This window comes from Thamnophis sirtalis, unplaced genomic scaffold (assembly GCF_051295495.1).
Source record: "Thamnophis sirtalis isolate CommonGarterSnake01/CBP01778 unplaced genomic scaffold, rThaSir2_p1.2 scaffold_3, whole genome shotgun sequence".
NCBI classification, from domain to species: Eukaryota; Metazoa; Chordata; class Lepidosauria; order Squamata; family Natricidae; genus Thamnophis; species Thamnophis sirtalis.
Genome location: NW_028261383.1, coordinates 132,638,369 through 132,659,927, shown reverse-complemented (window position 1 = coordinate 132,659,927; position 21,559 = coordinate 132,638,369). Strand labels below are relative to the sequence as shown.

General features: G+C 38.3%; 1 protein-coding gene across 2 annotated transcripts in view; it reads right to left on the bottom strand.

Moving 5' to 3' along the window:
• The window catches only part of RPTOR (regulatory associated protein of MTOR complex 1), a 427,126-nt gene that overhangs the window by 107,142 nt on the left and 298,425 nt on the right, over positions 1-21,559 (bottom strand). For both annotated transcript variants that reach the window (XM_087710142.1, XM_087710143.1), the window contains exons 12-17: positions 19,765-19,848; positions 18,572-18,682; positions 5,856-5,930; positions 3,199-3,264; positions 2,827-3,018; positions 1,868-2,008 (exon numbers count right to left, since the gene is read on the bottom strand). In XM_087710142.1, the coding sequence (XP_087566268.1) occupies positions 1,868-2,008; positions 2,827-3,018; positions 3,199-3,264; positions 5,856-5,930; positions 18,572-18,682; positions 19,765-19,848 (669 nt within the window). The remainder of the gene's footprint in view (positions 1-1,867; positions 2,009-2,826; positions 3,019-3,198; positions 3,265-5,855; positions 5,931-18,571; positions 18,683-19,764; positions 19,849-21,559) is intronic.

Below are 21,559 nucleotides of genomic sequence, written 5' to 3'. Positions count from 1 at the left end.
GCTTTTAAGAGACAGAGCCCATCTCCTAAAAGGGGAATGAAAATTTCTGAAAACTTAGTTCTGAAAGCATAGAATAAGACAGAAATCATCTCCTCCTCCTCCTCCTCCTCCTCCTCCTCTTCCCCCCTGTTGTTGTTTAAACAGAGGAGCTCCAGACAAAAGTAGTGGTGTGCAGCACAACAGCTTGCTGCTGACAATTACCACTTCTCTTTGGTATTCAGCAGCACCCTTTCCAGCAATGAATATTTTGCCAGGTCTAAAATTATCCTTTTTAAATACCCAGTTTTTCATTATTTTGTTATACAATGGTCCTTTTCTATTTCAAAAAGAGTTATTCACACTGAAATGCCACATTGATAACAACCCAACTGGGTGCAAAAAGCTATCAGGCCAGGCAAGAAACAGCAGCTCATGTTTTAGAATGAAGGCCCACTGGAGGTGTGATAGCCCTGTAGCTCCACCCAACATGTCTTTTGCAGCAAGTGCTTTCTATCTTAACCTTGTGAGCTGAGCTTAACTCCGCTTCTTTTAAAACAGTTTTCAGGCTGAAAACACAAAGCCAAGTGCAAAAAAAATGACACTTTTGGAAACTCTCAGGGAAGAAAGAGGCAAGGCAATCTGCACCACCTGACTTGCCATTCAGAAATCGCTGATGAACCACAGCCAATAATAAACCCTGAAGAAGTGCAGAAAATTTAAGATGACAAAGGTAGCCATCAAGCAGCTGAAATCCCTGGAGAGGGCCCTAGGCATTAACTTCCTTTTTACCCACTTCTCATGAGTCAGCAGAATAAAGGAAAATAAATGTCAGCTCCAATTTCCCTTGTGTTAGAAGAAGAATCTTATCTGAAAGAACTGATAAGTTGCGAAAAGGACACCTGCTCATAGATGAAGCGCAATCAGTTACCAGGGATTAACACTGAAAAGGAGGAGGAGTTGGAGGAGGCAGCTTTTAAAACCCCATAGTACTTTCCCCTAGTGGAAAACAGGAAAATCTCCTTTCTAAGCTCTTAACTGCTATAAAAAGTAGAAACAAAGAATTGCCAATCTCTCTTTGACTTTGGTATAGTTTGTAGAGCCCTCTCATTTCCCATGGAATAGGTATCCCCCTATGAGCCAATTTTAGAGTCAAATAACCTAGAACTCATAATAAGGACTGGTATTGGGGGGGGGATCCTCTCAGTAAACAAAAATATTCAGAATGTTATGCACAGTTACTCCTCATTTAGCAACCATTCATTCAGTGACTGATCCTCAAAGTTCCTGTCATCCCCATGGTCAAATGATTGAGACCTAGGTGCTTGGCAAGTGGCTTGCACTTCAGAAAGTTGCAGTGTTCCGTGGTCACAAGCTCTCTGCTGTGATCTTCCCTGCTGGCTCCCCCAAGCAGGGAAGTGGGGAAGCCAGCAGGAAAAATTGCAAGTTGCTCAAGTAAGTGGCTCACATTGTCCATCACCTGGCAGCAGCCACCCCTGCCCCATGGTGCTTGGGTCATGCCTTGGGGGCCACTGCTGTACTCTTCCCCCACAGGGCAGCAGCTACCCTTGGTCCTGCCATGTTTGTACTTTGTCAGCCACCCACAGACCCTTTCCTACATAGCAGCAGTTACTTACCAACTAACTGGTCTGCTTACAAGTCACCTGGCACTTGTTTGATAATCCTCACTTAACAGGGGAATAGAGAGTGCTGGAAACTCTAACAAACCGCCTAACCGATGTGGTCCTGTGATGTCATGTTTTACGATTGCATCACTTATTTAGCAACAGAAATTCCAGTCTCAATTACTGATGTTAACTGAGGAGTATCTGTATTTAAAATGAATAATGCCATGACACGAGCATCTGTCCCTCCTACCCCTTTGCAATACCTTTCGGACCATGGGGCTTCCATCATTAATGAGCTGGGCCAGCATCATGGCAACGTTGTGATCTATTGTAGTGGAATGATCTGTCCGCTCAGCAGAATTGCCTACAAAAGTGCCAAGGGCAAAGACTGCTGCACAGCGAACCTACAAGAGAAAGAGAAGACATCATAACAGAGCACAAGAGTCTTTGCAAAGAATAGGCCAAATCAGATTTTCTACTGAAAAATGCAGGTGTCAATCCGACGTACTTGGACAAAGGGATATTCATACTGGAAACTCGTTCAAAAAATTTAAACATGTACTCAATGCAGTCTAATAAGTAACAAGAAATGTTAATTGATTAAAGAGCTCTCCACATCTATTTGCACATTTATTAATTTGCTGCTGCTAGTTGAAGCGTTCGAAGTACTTAAAAGGCATATTTGGTTTCCTCACTAAAACGAATGCCTTACAATGAACGTTTTTATCTTCTAAGCAAGCAACGAATAATTACATTTATCAATTAAAATCAATACAGTTAATAAACTGAATCAGATTGCAATCCTACTGCATGAAGTCCTCCAAACAAGTCACTAAGCCAAGCGATTCCTAAGCGAAACCATGTCTGTGCTTATGACCTTACTTCCACTTCCCTTTGCTTTACAGACCTTACAAAGATCATACATGTGAGAACTGGTTGTAAGATTACTTTTTCATTACTGTCATCACTGTGGACAGTCATTAAATGAGGCAGTCGCTAAGCAAGGACCACCTACAGTCAAGCTTAACCAAAAGCCTTTTAAAAAGTTGCATGTTGGCTCTTTTTAACATCTCAATGGACATCCTGCAAAAAACAGTGTGTGGCTCCTCCTTTTAGGCAATAGCTGAAGCAGCTCTGTAACACAGTGAAGCTAATTAAGGCAGTTAATTAGAACAGGGTCTCCTCCACTGGAAGAGATTTGTTTTGAAACCTAGAAGATTACCTCAGGTATTGAATCGGAGAGAAGACTGTAGAGTTTTTCATGAGCGCTGTCCCTCACGCCGCACCACCTCGCAGAGTCAAAATTCTGCCAGATGCGGCCCAAGCAAATAGCCACCCACTGGCGCAGCAGAGGGTGGGGATCATTCAGCTGCTCCAGGCAAATGGCAATCAAGTTCCCTTGGAGGCAAGCTTCCTGCAAGAAAGGGCCTTCATGATATCGCAATCCATTTCTTGCCAGTATATAAATCTTAAGGCCAAGATATTCCCAAGGGGAATGAGGCAGAAATGCCCGGTCTTAAATCAACGCTGTCTAAACTTTTTTTAAATTCAAGGTTACTGAGTCAAGCCTCACTTTTTCTTCACTTGTACTCACCTGTCCTGTGTTGTAGTTGTTGACAATCACTGCCAAGATGAAAGCTGTCATTGTTCTGTGTTCAGCCTTAACATATAGACACAAGAATATTTTTATTCATGAATCTTGGAGAAAGCGATATAGGAATGCTTTAGGCAAAAGCTTTAAAAGAGAAACAGCATCTTTTACAAAGATTTGCGCTGCTGGAGGATTCCAGGAAGTTGTAAACTTAAAATACAAATTATGTTATTTAACTGAACAGGAAAATGGTCATGAAAGCAAACCAATCCTTTTCAGATGGTGATATGGATGCCCTCTGATAGAATTAATTGAACTTCAAGATTGAAGTTTTCTAATGTGATGTCAGACAGTGCTGTTTGAAAATACAAATATCAACAATCATAAAATTTAATATAGGCAATACACAGCACAAGCACAGCAATGTGTCGAAATAAGAAGCCTATATAGTATGGGGATTTTCTACTAACTCTATATTCGTGCATGTCAAATAGGCAACAACAGTATTGCTTTGTGTCTCAAATGCTGTTAAAGAACCATACAAAACCTTCTCCAAGCTCATTTGAAAGATTGGAAATTATTTTTTTCTACGACTTTTCCATGTTACATATCGTTAAAACATATATAAGGAAGGAACTGGGGCCCACTGATTCATAGAAGAAACTGCAACTTACAGAAAAAATGGAATTCTTAGCACAATTATTTTTCTGCATTTATAGGTAGTGCTCTCTTACCAACCATTCATCGGCAACTCTTTGAAGTTATGATGATGCTGAATGATTGGTAGCTATGATTGGCAGCTCTGCCTGCTCTTTGAAGGTCCAGCTGCTGCAGTGTCCCACAATCATGTTCTCCTGCTCTGCTTGAACTGCTTTGTTTCTACTCCCCTCCCCTCTGTCTTTTTGGCTGCTCTGCATCTGCTGCCTATCCCTGTTACTGCCCAAAGAGCAGAGATGGGGACAGCCAGGCAGATAAGGAGGAGTTGAAGCAGAGGCAGTTCGTTTCAGGCAGGGGGAAAAATAAGGGAATTATTACTATTGGCTTAATAGATTCACGTTCCTGATCTAGTGACTGAAACCAGGACTGCCTGAATTGCTGTCACTAAGTAGTGTGATCATGTGATGTTTTACTTAACAACTGCTTCACTTAATGACAGAAATTCTGGTCCCAGACAGGCACCTACAGAGATTCTGAGTCCTCCAGGTCATGGTTGTCCCAAAGGAGCTGTTTCAAAAGGCAACTGGGCTTTTGGTTTTTCCTTGAAGACATTTTGCTTTCTCATCCAAGACACTTCTTCAGTTCTGAAGAAGCTTCTTGATGAGAAGTGAAATGTCTTCAAGGAAAAAAAAATCCAGCTGCCTTTTGAAAAAGCACCTTTGGGTCCAAAGTAGGGTTGAAAAGTGAGTACTGTCTGTATATCTATTCTTATACAGTAACTTTTTCACAGGGAACTTCGGGTCTGCTGTGGCCTTATTCACAAAGACCCAAAGAGTTTAACTGAAGAAAAATAATTAAAATGTATTGCTCCTTGTGAAATATAGTATCTTTTACTCCAACATTGCTATAAGAACGTAAGAGGAGCAGTCCCAAGACTAAACCATTTTCCAACCTCAGATAAGTTCCCTCGATCCAAAAGCAGGGGATGAAGACAACAGCCTCCCCTTACTCTAGCATAAGGCATTCAACAGCTTCTGGATGCTAAAGTTTCGTTTTGTTCTGATGGACAGACTACAGCCTAGTCACATGTTATTTACGTTGCTAATGGCAGAAGAAAGGTAATGCTACGTTGGTATAATGTTGCTCCTTGAGCTTGAGCATGAAGAGCTGAATAGGAAAATTTACTTCTGAGCTGCAGCTCTTATATTGGGGGCCCATGCAATAGATTTATGCATACTGTATAAATGATCCAGGAGAAATGCTTCAGATTTCATGAAAACACAGTACTTTTCCACTATTCATGAAAAAGGTCCAGTTGCTTTAAGAACGTATATTAATTTGTATATTAATTTTAAGGAACCATAGAAGCCTGAAAAAAGTGGATCTGTTACAATAAATAGCAGAGAAGTACTATATTTGTGCAGGGTCTGAATCATTTTCAAGGCATGCACAACCCAGTGTCAAAATCAAGGCAACTGTGATAACACAAAGGAATCTCACAGGAAAGCAGCTGGACATTAATAGACTCTCCTATTCCCATCAGGGTGCTCAGCAGAGGAAATCAGGGAAATGAAGTTAGCATAACAGCACTAGCTCAGATAACTTCCTTTTGAATAGGGCAGGAATAGCCCATCTAGCCAGTAATTTAATTAACAAACAAACAAGCAAACACACCATCACCATGTTTTATATTAATTAACTCACTATGACGAATTCAGTCATATTGCATGAAGAATCATTTTCCCATGAATATCCTGAATGCACTGTCAATATTTTTAATAGCTTAAGGAGAGGGGAAAAGTTATATTTACTTTTTTTCACTGCTGTTATTCAACAAAGCATACTGCATATTAGAATTGCATAAGAACTCTTGCCGACTATAAAACCTCATTAAATCACATAAGAGTTGCACGTGAGCCAAGACACAACACATAAGTTATAAACAGATGGATGGGAGGGAGGGAAGTGATGGAAGGGAAATGGGATTGATTACTTAATCTTACCGGCATATAAGGATCTGCCAAAACAGAAAGGAAATATTTGTGACCATTGTCCTTCACAAGGTCAGCTTGGCATGACTAAAAAACAAGATTGAGGGTGAGGAAAGAGAAGAACACAGTTAAGTTCAATAACATGAAAAAAAAATCTTCATCTAAGCCTTCAGATGATTTATGAATATTTCATGTTGTAGTAATTTTTCTCCTTCAAATTCAATTTTCAATTGATTTGAGAAACAAAATAGCAGATGTACTGTAAGCTTCTTCTGCCAGGACATCGGCCAAGAAATCTTGGTCAAGATTTATATCATGGAAGCAAAGGACATCTGCTCCATGCCCAAAGCCCACACTCAGCTTAGAGAATCCTTTGAAGTAATTACCAGCAAACTTTACCTTCAAGGAACAGTACATCTTTTGTTCATTCTGTCTGTACAATGAACTAGGAGTACAATCATTGGTAAGCCAGGTGTAGCAGGGGGAAAAAATCTTCTTCCACAATAGTCAACTGTATTTTCCCCCCCTCTAACTAATAAAAATCTAAGGGCTCCTCTGGTTCATCTTTTGTAAAATCTATGTCCATTAAGACATAAAGCCTAGAGAAGTGGGAAAAAAATTAATGACTGACATACTTTTTCTTTCAACAGTTACCTTGGGCAACTCCTTTGGTGCTGGCATCCTTTTTTTCCTATCGTCTGGATAAAATCAAGTCTCCTTGATGTATGCCGTTACAAATCAAAAACATATATGTACATACATTCCTTTAACATGGTTATCATCTGCATATATCACCAATCGTCCTTTCTTTCTTTTAACGAAATTGCTCAGGCTGCATTTTCTTGAGCACAGATAGAGATGGGAGGTAAGGGACATCACACATGCTCATAAAGGCATTGATTTTGCTTTCATTTTGTTTTTGAACGGGAAAGGGTGTGGGGAACAAAAAAACACTTCGAGTGTAAAGAGTTGCTGAAGAAATAAAACACTGCTTTACTGTTGCTCTGTTCTTGGTAATATCTAATCGATGTGGATGAATATAGTGACTGAGGTACAACAGAGGATTCTTTATGTGAAGATTTGTATATGACAGTAAGGCAGAGAAACTTCCATATCACAGTTCTGCTGTGCTGATTCAAAGGGGGAGTGAGTGGTGCCCCTGCTACAGTCCTTTAGGTCAATTCAAAACCACTGCTCACACCATTTAATATGCAACATATGTTTAGTCCCCCTCTCCACCCATAATTGTTAATATTATTTTATATTATATACAGGTGAAACTCAAAAAATTAGAATATAGTATAAAAGTTCATTTATTTCAGTAATGCAACTTAAAAGGTGAAACTAATATATGAGATAAGACTCAGAAAATTAGAATATTGTGAAAAGGTGCAATATTCTAGGCTCAAAGTGTCCCACTCTAATCAGCTAATTAAGCCATAACACCTGCAAAGGATTCCTGAGCCTTTAAATGGTCTCTCAGTCTGGTTCAATAGGAATAACAATCATGGGAAAGACTGCTGACCTTTCTTCCACAGACTAGCTTTATGGGGATGCTGACTTCATTTTCCAGCAGGATTTGGCACCTGCCCACACTACCAAAAGCACCAAAACCTGATTCAATGGCCGTGGGATTACTGTGCTTGATTGGTCAGCAAACCCGCCTGACCTGAACCCCATAGAGAATCTATGGGGCATTGCCAAGAGAAAGATGAGAGACATGAGACCGAACAATGCAGAAGAGCTGAAGGCCACTATTGAAGCATCCTGGTCTTCCATAACACCTCAGCAGTGCCACAGGCTGCTAGCTTCCATGCCACACCACATTGAGGCAGTAATTGCTGAAAAATGGGCCCAAACCAAGTACTGAGCATGCTTATACTTTTCAGAGGTCCGATATTGTTCTATGTACAATCCTTGTTTTATTGATTGCATGTAATATTCTAATTTTCTGAGATGGTGGATTTGGGGTTTTCATGAGCTGTAAGCCATAATCATCACAATTATGACAAATCACGGCTTGAACTATCTTGCTTTGCATGTAATGAGTCTATCTCATATATTAGTTTCACCTTTTAAGTTGCATTACTGAAATAAATGAACTTTTACACGATATTCTAATTTTTCGAGTTTCACCTGTAACTCCCTTTGTTTATCTGTATGCTCTGTATGTTGCAATGAAAAAAGGATGCTCTGTAAAAGAGGCAAACTCCTCTTTTAGGAGCTCTGATTCTTAAGGGAAGGAAATCAGAAGAGGGCTAAAATCTATAACAGAAAGTCCTGAGAGTTATATATAAAAAACAACAGATGGGGAAAAAAATTCAAAGTATTAAGCTGGGACCTGATGCCAAAGCATAAATGAATTGGGGGGGAAAAACAAAGGCAAAGTTTATATTTCATCTGTTTTAATATTTTACAGAAAAGCTGCAGCAATAGCAGGGAAAACATAGTTATCAAACTATTGTATTGCTGATGAAGTTTTAAAAAGCTCTAATACAAGAGGGGGAGGGGAAACAGACAGAGAACATGGGCTCTGAGATAAGAGTGAAGAAGAAACTAATCTTATTAGCCAGAGAGGGAGGATAGCCATAGAAGTCTTTTTAGATGATGAAGATTCTGAGTTCTCCTTTCTACTGGTGATACTAATTAGGATTGTTGGGAATTCTAGCAATACCTGGAGGGCCTTGTTTCTCCTTCTCTGAATTACAGCTTTAATTATAAGATTAAGACTAAAAAAATTGCAGTATGAGGAAAAACCTCAGAACAGGAAGAAATTGTCATGGAATAGGAACTATTAAAGAAATAAACCAAAATATCTCTCCAGGAGCATGCCTGATACCCTCATCAAAATTCAAATACGATTGCTCAGATTTTATGGAAAACAACACAAACAGACACAAACACACACACCATGTTGTCAAGAGACAAATGTCAGTAAAAAAACCAAAATAATACAGCCATACTGAAACATATATTCTAAAGCCATAAGCATTAATTGTTATAGATTCTTATTGTATAGATTATTCTGTCTCTAAACAAATACTCAGAATTAATTCACCTGAAGCATATATTAAATGTGTATGTGTGTTAAGTATAGGACTTCACCTTTAATTCAGTTAAATCCCAGATGATTCTGCAAAAATTGTACTTATACTCAAAATTTAAATTTATTACAATTGTATAATTATTATGAATATTCATATACCATTCTAGAGCCGGATGGTATTGAGGTGGTAGAGAAACTGCAGAAATGAATTCATTAAAAAGGAAGGTGTTGTCACAAAGAAGAGGGAGGTTGTCACAAACTATTCTCCAAGGCACCTAAGGGTAGAACAAGAAGCAATGGGTGGAAACTAATCAAGGAGAGAAGCAACTTAGAACTGAGCAGAAATTTCCTGACAGTTAGAACAATTAATCAGTGGAACAGCTTGCCTCCAGAAGTTGTGAATGCCCCAACACTGGAAGTCTTTAAGAAGGTGTTGGATAGCCATTTGTCTGAAACAGTATAGGGTTTCCTGCCTAGGTAGGGGGTTGGACTAGAAGATCTCCAAGGTCCCTTCTAACTCTCCTATTGTATTGTATTATTGTATTGAATACATCCCATGTGATAGACCATATATTGGGATGTTGCAATTTAGGGGCCATTCACACATGAATAAGCAGCCATGCATGGGCCACTCTGAATGGCTACCTCTGAAGTTTGCTGAATGAAGAAAGCCATATATTGTATATACAGCTGTTTTATGGGGATTTCATGGTAGGTTGCAGCATGTGGACTAGCTTGTCACCGTGGCATGACAAAACCGCGGTCCACTAAAGCGCGCCCGATTAAAGCGCGTACCTGACGTCATCAGCAGCGCGACAAATACGACCGCGGAGAAAAAAGGGTGCTTTAAAAAGCGCTTTTAAAGCAAGCCGATTCACGTAAAGGTAAAGGTTAGGTTTAGGGTTAGGGTTAGGTTAAGGGTTAGGGTTAGGTTTAGGGTTACGTTAAGCGTTAGGGTTAGGTTTAGGGTTAGGTTAAGGGTTAGCGTTAGGTTTAGCGTTAGGTTAAGGGTTAGGTTTAGGGTTAGGTTAAGGGTTAGGTTTAGGGTTAGGTTTGGGGGGGTTAGGGTAAGGTTTTCGCGTTAATTTTAACTTTACCGCTCACAGCGTGATGTTTTCGTCGCGCTGTGATGACGTCAGGTACGCGCTTTCGTCGAGCGCGCTTTAGTCTACCGCGGTTTTGTGGTGGAACCGCTTGTCACATGGAATAATCACTATTGGGAGCAAATCATAGCAACCTCTGCATGAGTCTTTATCCATCTGTATCGATCCTACATCAGCTTGTATGTTAGGAGTTAACATAATAAAAGTCTGATGATAAGGATCTGAAAAAAAAATTCTTATAGCATCAAAAAGCCTATTAACAAATTGGAAACAGGTTAATATATGTGATAGTATCTCTAAGCCTACCTCTTTTATTTTCTCCTCAGTTTAGTGGATATTTGTTCTTTATGAATTTATAAAAGGCAATGTATGGCAATGGTCATTATTGCACAGGAAACGCAAATTTTAGTCCCCTCAGCCAAGGGATGGCTTTAGACCAGCAGTCCCTAACCTTTCCGGCTTGACAGCCTGGTGTGAAGGGGGAGAGTGCCCCTGCCACTCATGCGAGGGGAGTTTCTTGTATAAGTGCAAGGGCCTGCTCTTTGCACGAGGGGATTTTATCTTGGGCCGCCGCTCATGCAAACGAAGCTGTGTGCACACATACTTCTGAACAGCCCAGTAGTAGGCCACGCCCTGGAGGGTGGGGACCCCTGCTTTAGACTAATTAGTCTCACTTAATATACCTCAGAGAGTTGTTGTGGGGAAAAATAAAGGGAGGGGGAGAGACATATACATTGCCTGAGCTCCTGTAGAAAAGCCAAAATATATATGTAGTCCTTGACTTATGACCAAAATTGAGCCCAAAATTTCATTGCTAAACATGGCAGTTATTTAAGTGAATTTTGCTTAACTTGATTTTGCACTTAATAACTGCAGCTAGATTGTTGGTGGCGCAATACTGGAAGAAGGAAGATTTGCCTACTATTCAAGAATGGACATTGAAAGTCACAAATTTAGCCAAGATGGCTAAAATATCTACATAGCTTAAGGACTACTCAAACGAGAGATATAAACAAGACTGGAAAAAATGGATTGATTATACTCAAAATAAATATGGGACTAAGAAATTCCAGATAGCATATGATTAAGATTAGGAAGGATATAAATTGTTTAGTGTTAGCCTAGCAAGGAAAAGCTAAGTTCAATTTAAAGATGTTATTAATTTCTTACTCTTTTTTCAAATATATTCTAAACTGTTTTTGTTAAAGATTTATACCGTGTATTGGTTCTGGGAAGTCAGGGGAGGGAAGGTTGTGGGGGGGAGGCTGGGGGGGGGAGGGGGGAGGGAGGGAAGTATATTAGGCTTGAGGAGGGGTGTTAGGTTTTAAAGTAATATGATTGTACATGTATACTGTCTTTTCTTATTTTCTCTTTAAAACTAAGATATGTTATGTATATTGAAATGGAAGTATAAATACCATCAACACAGAATGGAGTTTGCTCAGAAGCTGAAATACACCAAGTGAATGAGAGGAAGAGTGGGAAGCAGAGGAGAGAAGAAAGATAGGAAGAGAGGGATAGGAGAGAGGGCAAGGGGGGGAAGATGAGGAGAATAAGGAGGAGTGGAAAGAGGAAAGAGGAGAAGGAGAAAGGAAGGGGAAGTAGAGTAGAAAAAGATGATGGAGGGAAGAAAGGAAGTAGGGAGGGGGAAGAGATAGGCAGAAGAAAGGGGTGGATAAGGCATAAACAGGCTGTATGGAGAGCAGAAGAGCCAATAATTGGTTTTCAATTTTTTTTATTTTTTTTTTATTTTTTCCGGGAGTTGATGGCAAGATGAACTGATGTAATTAATAATCAATACAATATGATATTGGCTATGTAATATTATACATGTGATTATATGTTATGAAAATGGAAAATAAAAGTTTTACTTGTAAAAAAAAATTAAGTGAATTTTGCTCCATTTTACATTCAACCTTTCTTGCCACATTTGTTAAGTGAATCACTGCACTTAAGTTAGTAACACAATTATTAAGTGAATCTGACATTGACTTTGCTTGTCAGAAGGTTGCAAAAGGTGATCACGTGATTCTTGCAACCATCATAAATACATGCCAGTTGTCAAACATCTGAATTTTGATCACATGACCATTGGTCATAAATGTGAAAAATGGTCATAAGTCACTATATTCAGGGCCTTTGTAACTTGGAACGGTCACTAAACTAATGGTTGTAAGTCGAGGACTACCTGCAAATCAAATAACTAACTAAACATCTATGGAGATTCTTAGTCATCCAAGTTATGGTTGTCCCAAAAGTGCTTTTTTCAAAAAGCAACTGGACTTTCTTTGTTTTTCATTGAAGATATTTTGCTTCTCATCCAGGAAGCTTCTTCAGTTCTTCAGTGAAATGTCTTCAAGAAAAAAAAAGAAAAAGTCCACTTGCCTTTTGAAAAAGCACCGTTGAGATAACTAACTAAACAGGGCTAAAGCAGAGGAAGTAAGGGGGGGGAAGTAAGAGTAGAAGAGAGGGGAAGAAGGAGGAGAAGAAAGGAGGAGTGGGGGAAAGAGAGGGGAAGAAGAAAAGAGGAAGGAGAGGAGGAAAGAAGAAGGTAGAGAAGGGAGGTTGAGAAGAAGGAAGGAGTAGGGTTGTTGCAAAACAAGATGGAGGTATGGGGTGGCAAGAAAGTGACCCCAACTGTGTTTTCTATATTTGTAAGAAGATAGTGATAAATGTTAATAGTTACTAGATAAATGTTAATAGTATTTACAAGAATGTATATTTGTATACATTGTATACATTTGTATACATACTTGAAAGGAAAAAATAAGAAAAACTTTATTTAAAAAAAGAAGAAGTGAACTTTCCTCACATTTCCCATGAGATGAGAATTAAACAAAACAAGAATGCAGCAGCCTGATTTATATCTCCAAGAATTCCCATTGTCAACTGTTTCTTGAGACACCCTGTATTACCACCTCGACTCAGGCTTTGGGGGAATGACATATTAAGGCCAGAAAAAGAGGACAAATGAATATAAACATAGATATATTTATATAAAAGGCAAAAGTTACATTCTGAAGAAAGTTGACTTAAATCTTCCTTTTGGATAATACGTAACAGGCACTTCAGGAGCAGTGCCAATGCATTTTTAAATCTGCAATAAGGCATAAAGAAAGGTAGGCCATAACTGTCAAAAGAAAGAAGCTGAGAAAGATACAAATGAAGAAGAATATAGTATTCGGTTGCTGAGGTAATTAACAATGCCTAAAGAAAGTGGAGCTTTTTGTCCTGGGAGACTTAGGGTTGAAATGACTACTTATGTTTGGATTCTTTTCAACAATGTTGCCCATCAGTTACTAATTGGTAACGAAAGGAGATAGATTCCTAATAGAATCACAAGGTCTCATGTCATCTGAGAAAAGATGGCTCTGCCATGGAAGCCTATGCTCTAAGCATTGTTAATGCATATGCATTTTCATTGGGATATCAGTGGTTATGATATCTTACTACTCTTTACAATTTCTGCCTGAAGGATGTTTCACAGATACTTAGATACACAACTTAAAGAGTGTCCATTTTTCCTTTTGAAAGTGTACAGCTTTATACCACATTAATGTGGTTATTTATCTCTTATTTATTATAAGCATCACACTGACACTACTCTTATTAGTATGATGTATTAATTCTCTCTGAATTTATGTGCCATCAGAAATGGATGTGTAGCATCAATTATGCTTCTTTTATTATAGTCACTATTTTTAGTGACATGCCATTTTTCTGTGCAGGCTGAACATAAATTTGATTCAAGCACTGATCATTGCCTGAGAATAGTTGTATTTATTGACTGACTATCCATGAGTCTTTCTCAAAGTGTAGGTCATGACTCCCTCCCAACACAATGGATTATAAAGAGTACCTTACAAGCTTGGCCTTTCCAAGCAAGCTTACATTAAAGGTAAAGGTCCCCATCGCACATATGTATTAGTTGTTCCCGACTCTAGGGGGCGATGCTCATCTCCATTTCAAAGCTGAAGAACCAGTGCTGTCCGAAGACGTCTCCGTGGTCATGTGACTGGCATGACCAAACACCAAAGGTGCACGGAACACTGTTACCTTCCCACCAAAGGTGGTTCCCATTTTTCTACTTGCATTTTTACATGCTTTTGAACTGCTAGGTTGGCTAGGACAAGTAATGGGAGCTCACTCCGTTACGCGGCACTAATTATTCGACCGCTGACCATTCTAATTGACAAGCTCAGCGTCTTAGCCACTGAGCCACTGTCTCCCTAGGCTTACACTGCTTTCTTGTAAAAATATGAAAACTTTGACCCTTTTACTTGACCTGCTGAGGGAATTAAGACAGAGGGGAAGGGAGGAGGAACTGCAAAGAGGGAACTACCAAGGTTGGATATGGATTTACAAGTGCCAGGCTGGAAAGTGAAGTGGAGGTGGGCTGTGACTATTCTCTCAGTGTTATTGCCCTGAGACAAAAAGCACCAGAAGAAACTCAGGTTTGTTATTGTTAAACTCAGAGCCTATCAGATGACTATGGAGATTCTCACCCATCCAGGTCATGGTTGTCCCAAAGGTACTTTTTCAAAAGGCAACTAGACTTTGTTTTTTTCTTTCTTTCTTTCTTGAAGATGTTTCATGCAAGAACTGAAGAAGCTTCTTGGATGTGAAGCTAAACATCTTCAAGGAGAAAAGAAAGAAAGTAGAGTTGACTTTTGAAAAAGCACCTTTGGATCAGAGAGCCTACCGATGTTTTCCAAACATTTTAAGAGAACCAGGAAAATGTTTTATTTCCTGTTCATTTCTCTTTTCCTGACTTTGATGAATGAAAATAGCAGTCTTCAAAAGGAAACTCAGATTTCAGGAATTATATACAATTGTATTGTATACAATACAATTATATATAAGATATGGAAAGGCTGCTAAAGGAATATTTATTATTGCATAATTATAAATAACCTTCTCTTTCTGCATTTCAAATTTTTTGTTAATCCGGCAAACAAAAGAATAAAGAGCAGGAGATACTTCAGTTCAGGGAAAACACATATTAAAAGCTAACAGGAAGAAAATAAGTTGGTGCTTTGAACTCCACTGTTTCTATTCAGTGCAGATATTTTGCATGCCATCAGCAGTTAGGATAATTCATGCATTGAAAATGTATGAAAAAGTCTTTGCAACCTTTGGCGTTAGTGTTATTTGTTCACTTTATTTGTTTTCCTTTATCTGTCAATAAACCCTATGAAGTTCTGATAATATTCAGCAACAAAGATATGCAAAAAATCAGAAAATCTGAAAAGAACAAATACTTAAAAAAAATGTAACTGTATATGGTGAAGACACAGCTCTAAATGAACCAAGCTCAAACTAAGTTTGTTTTAAACTTGTGTTATTTATATTTGCATTTTGCTCTCCTATGGACATTTAGAATATTGATTAATTTCTTGCCCATTACACTTTGTCAATTCTATAATATCAAGCACTTCCAAACATTGTAATTCTTCCAACAACTTTTTAAAGTATTAACTTAAGGTATTATTAAATTACATGTTGTAGCTGAGAAAAACTAATCTGTCTAGCACTAAATTCATACAGAGGGAAGAGATGAACCGAGTATTTTCTAAATCACAGCTCAATTTGTAATTCATTAATCTAGAGCCATGATGCCGAAACAATGGCATGCATGCCAGAGGTGGCACACAGAGGCCTTTTGGGGGGCACATGCGTGCTCACCAGCTGCTCTTCTAATTTCCAGTGTGCCAGCCAGCTGGTCTTTACGGGCACCAGAGTGCTGGAAAATGCTCCAAAAATGGCCTGAAAAATGGCCAAAAAACAGACCGTTTTTCGGGGCTTTGGGGGAATGTTTTGAGGTTGTTTTTGGGTCATTTTCTGGGCTGGTTTTGGTCTGTTTTTCTTCCCGGGCACCGGAGCAGCCAGCTGGTCTTCTCAGTGACTAGAGCACCGAAAAACAGCCTGAAAATGGCATGAAAACCAGCCAGAAAACAATCCAAAAAACAGGCATGGGTGTGCCGGCCAGCTGGTCTTCAGGTTTCCGGTGCTCTGGCATGTGCACGCACGCACATGGACACCCATTCCGGTTTGGGCACTTGGTGCCGAAAAGGTTCACCATCACTGGTCTAGAGCATAGCAGTAGTTGGACAGCAACTTGAGAATATCTCTGTAACACCCTTCCTTATTGCACTATTCTATTGTACTATTATTCATTACAGAAAAACAATTAATTGCAATATTTTTCTCATGGCAAATACAGCAAACCACAGTTTCTAGTGACTGATTACAGAAATTGAGGTAATGCACAGTCATGCTCCTAGGATATTTGTCTGCAATCATCATTCCCTGACATAAGTGTTTAAAAATCAACAACTAGCTCTTGGACACACTAGCCACATCAGAAATGCCTTCATCAGGGCCTGAACCTTATAAGAGGATCATTTATTATTTTATTGTTTTTAATTTATTTGTATACTGCCCATCTTTCTACCAAGAGATTCTGGGTGGCTTGTGGGTTGGGGTGGTCAGGAACCACAATTCCTCTTCCTCACATCATTGCTCCTTCCTCTTCAAACATCATTACCTTTCATGCTTATTTTAAAATACTCTGATAAATTGTCAGGGAAATTAACAATGTATTCAATTCAACACTGTATTGCAATATTACAAATCCACTGTCCTCTTACATTTCCTAGTACTGGGCAGCAAAGCATGGCTTGAATAAATAAGACTATACCCTTCTTAGTTCCATTTTCAAAGAAGAGATTATGTCCTCTACTCCCACAGACAAAATGTTATTGTTGTTATAGATCTGCACAGTGTTGTATGGCTTATTCAGTGAATATATTCTTATTCTGAATTATACATGGTGGTTTGATTGCCCAGCTAAACAAAAGTATTCATCAAAGATAAGCTCTCCCCCTGAAACAGGTTGAGGACTATTTCTCATTTTCTTTGCTTTCTAAAATCTTTTTGAAACATTATTCAAAATATATTTAATAACATTAAGCATAACTCTAGATTAGCGGGAAAAGATGCCAGTGCTTGATCATGGCTGCTGCTTGTGCTTAAGAGCATTAATCAGAGAAGGCAACATAAAGAATCAATCAACAACATGTATAATTTTAGTCTTTAAAATAGCTTTTGATGTTGTAATTTTTGCAGTAGCTAATAATTCTCATTTGCAATTACTTTAATGTGCAATGTATGCTAAACATTTGTAAACATGGGCAGGCAGACTGAGAGAAGTATATGAAGAGCAAATGAATATTTGTCCACATATAAAAAACTGTCTCATGTAGAACAGATAAAACGAATATTAGATTACAAAACCATTAGGTAGTCGGAGAAAAATAAAGAGTTTGCACTTCACTATGGTATATGATGACCATATTTCCAACATGCTTTATTTTCATGCCTATATATATTACATGAAGGAACTCATTCCAAAATAGAATAAACTGTCTAGATACTGTCTTTGTCTGTTCAATTAATTTACCAACAAAAATGATTTGGACTTTGAGAATTTTATTTATTTAAACTTCAGCATAGGTTAGAGAGGTGAGGTCATGTCCACGCTTGAAAATTTCATGAACTATGTATTTTCTACTCCTTGGCCCCAAATGCTGATAGCCTAATAATGGGTACTTTATAGTCTTCAATAAAGCTGTAATTCCCCAGCAGAATAACTCACTGCTTTAAAATGTTTTATATTTCATTAGAAAAATGGGAAAATTGATTTCCCAATTTTTGCATAGTCTGGTAGAAATCAGTTTAAATTTATTGTCAGGTAATAACATTCAATTTCCTGTGAAAGAGAAAAAGATGTAAATAAAACTGTTTTTATTTTAAACAGCAGACCCTAAAGTTAAATTCCAACCACGAGACAAAGTTAATTTTGTTGCTCTTACTTCATCTGGAAACAAATCTTCTTACTTTTTAGACAAGCAATCATTGGAAGGAGAACTTTTTAAGTTTTCTATAAGGCTGTGTTTTGGAATGTCTGGAAGTTTCAATATAACATCTGTTTGCAACATTTTAAAGCAACACTTTTCCCCATGAGCTTTAAACAGCTGTAAGCAAGTGCAATCTTCATGCCCCCATGTGCTATGAAGCACCTTTTGTAGGTGAAACTGAAAGCCCTGCACAACTACAGGTAGTCCTCGCTTACGATCACAACTAAGCACAAAATTTCCTTTGCTAAGCAAAGCAGTTGTTAAATGAATTCTGTCCCATTTTATGACCTTTTTTGACGCAGTAGTTAATTGAATCACTGCTGTTATTAAGTGAATCATATGGTCATTAAGTGAATCTGGTCGTTCCCCCCCCCCCCGACTTTGCTTATCGGAAGGTGGCTGGGAAGGTTACAAATGTGGATCACCTGATCCCAGGATAGGGCAACTGTCATATATATATATGCCAGTTGCCAAGCACCCGAACTTTCATCATGTGACCACGGGAATGCTGCAACGGTCCCAAGAGTGTGAAAACCAGTCACAAACCACCTTTTTCTACTATTGTTAACTTTGAATGATCAGTAAACGAATGGTCGTAAGTTGAGGACCCCCTGCATTGTATTTTGCCTTTTGGTCAATTAACACTTAATGGTTACTCACACTGTCCACTGCAAGGATTTTGGCCCAGATGAAAACCAGAAGAGGTCTTAGTTCTCGAGCAGAACTTTGAAGCAGTTTTAATACATAGGGGAAAATGCCAACAGATAAAGCCTAACAGAAAAGACAATTGAGAAAGGATATAAATATAGGGCTGGCATCAAGAACCTCCTGCCCCCACCTCTGGCAGTAAAAATAGTAAAGAGCTAATACCTGCATATTTGTTTCCTGTCAACATTATTCCTAGGTGCTGTACAATGATTTTAATTATTTGGTTTTACCCAAAGTTGATTGGTACATTTTTGTTCAGAATTTAATGTACTATGGTAGTTTTCCATATGACAATTTGGAATTCATTCAGGTTTGTTATTGTTAAACAATGAAAAATTATAGCACATCTTTCATTGGCTCATAATGTTTAGAGACGGGAAATTGTTCTGTCTGGAAAATCACTACCACAAAAGTTCTGAAATGTAGAGTAAGTTTTTTCTAATCTAGTCACAAATTAACAATGTATTTCCTACTAGGGAAAGAGACATTTTGATAGAAATACTGAATGTGAATCTTGAAATTAGATCACTGCTTAAGATTTTTAAATATAGTCATATATACACAAAATCCAAACATAATTATTTTTTCTTAACCACCCATGTCGTTTCCCTTTCCTCTTGATATATTTTTCTTTTTAACACTGCAGTTTTCAAAGTTTCTGTCCTGTTTTCTCAATTAAAAAGCAAAGCTAGAATAGCTCTGATTTTTACATGGTGCTAAGCAGCCTCCTTTTGAGGTCTAGACAGTCCTTGTGTGAATAAAAATTATAATAGCTGGAAGCTCTTCTAGTTCTAATTCTCATTTTATTCTAGCAAATTGTACATTATCAGCATGCCCACAAGAAAGTGCCTGAGCAGTTAAATTACATCTTTTTAATATCGTTAGGCCCACCTTCAGATGGAACGGAAGAGACTGAACAACTATGGGAATTGCAGCGGATAACAAGATTTTCAACCATTTGCGGAGTTGGTCAAATTTTGAGACCCTGATTTATAGCGACCTGACGACATCCAATTGCAGGATACATAGCGACCATCTCTCATGGGACATTATTTTCCAGGAAGAATAAGTTCATCAGACACACATGTTGATGATATAAAAAGCCTCTTTCCTTTTTCAGGACAAAGGCTGTAATACGGACTCACCAAGCTAACAGCCCAGGGACCCAGATCCAAAAAACGGCCAAGTAAATCAAGAGCTCGTAACCGATGTACTTGACTCAGCAATACCTGTGAAAATCAGAGAAAACAAAAAAATTCCATTAAAAAAAAAAACCCACAAAATCACACAAGGCCGATTATTTAGGATTTCAGAGCTTTGTGATTTGGCCTGGATAATGATCTTGTACCTGAGACTTACATTCTGCCATTGCTTCCTACCTGTGGACTTGCAAAGGACAAGGCTTAAATATTTATTTAGAATATTTAGCATTATTGAAGTGGATAGGGCCAAACATTTTGGCTGTTGTTTGCTTTCTCTCTCTTTTTTTTTTTTGGAGGAGTTAAAAACAATACCATGTTGCCCCTGAACTCCCAAAATCAGCAAATGTGGCTCAAATGTGTGGGTGGGGAGTTTGGGACACTTTAATGTGTGAAATAAGTGGCTTTACAAGGCTTAAAGCTCCCTTTATGGCCATCTCATATGGCACAATGTCTCATATGGCACAATGGCATCAAGATATTGCAATTGTGTTGGAGGAGGCAACATGCAATCAGCAAGTAAGAGTCTGCCCATCCATGCTGCCCAAATCAGTTTTTCCCAAAATACCAGAAATAGACTGTACACAATGAATACACTTCAAGAAATGGAGCCACTAACCATATATATATTTGCATAAGGCATTTATCCACTGTCAAATATGAGACACATAATCGCTCCTATCTTTACAGTTTTAAATACATGATGAACTCCATTCCTCTCCACTCCCCCCCCCCCAAAAAAAAGATCAGAAATGTTCTATTCAAAGTCAGAAACTGCACACAAGCCAGAGGGTGAATTTCTTAGTTTCCAAATAATAAGATGATTCTTTAGCTTTCAATTTGCTGTCACAGAAAAAGCTAGCAATCTGTTAATGTCAAAAACAGGCAGCTAGGCCGTTCTCTCTTTAGTCCCACAACCAATTAACCTTGCTTCTGGGAGAAAGCGGTCTCACTAATGTGGGAGAATGACATTGTACCTTTCAAATTAGGAGGCTAAAACCTAACTCTGCTTGAAGTCAGGGATATACAACCTTTCCTGATCTAAGTTCCACACTTAACTTTGAGTGGTGAGCGGTGGATTGCACTCCAGTGCAAGGGTTATGTTTGATTAAATTTAAATTAAATTAAACACAGTTAATAAGATTATTCCCCACATATGTCATAATTTTCCCTTTCTGTCAAAAGAAAATTATAATTCAGAAGCCACTTTTGGAAAAATCAGCTGAATTTATAGCTTTGGGATTCACATGTGCACTGTGCACCTCTATTTTAATTTAGTAAGATTCTTGATCAGGATCATAAATTTTAGGTTGTCTTAACACTTTTATGCATTATATAATATTCTTCTTCTTATTTAATAGTGGCACGTTTTCACACTTTCATTCTTGTCTCCTGAATTCTGATGTCTATCTCATATTATATTAAAGACTGCACTCTAACACATATAAAATTAATGTACTATTAAAGAGCAAGCTGATTTTTTTTCAACAGCTGGGAAGAAAAAGGTCAAAGGAGAATGGACTGATAAAAGAAATTGTTCCTCATAAACTTCTGGAAACTTTAAAAAACCTAGTTACGCCAAAGGCCTTAAGGGAAGAGAATATCAGTATTGTCTAAGTGAGGTGTAGTATTATCTATTGTATTTGATTCATCATTTATTGATATTATTGCATATTGTTATGTATTATGTATACTTGCATAGTGATATGACTGGTAAAAACTGTGTAATGAATCACTGACA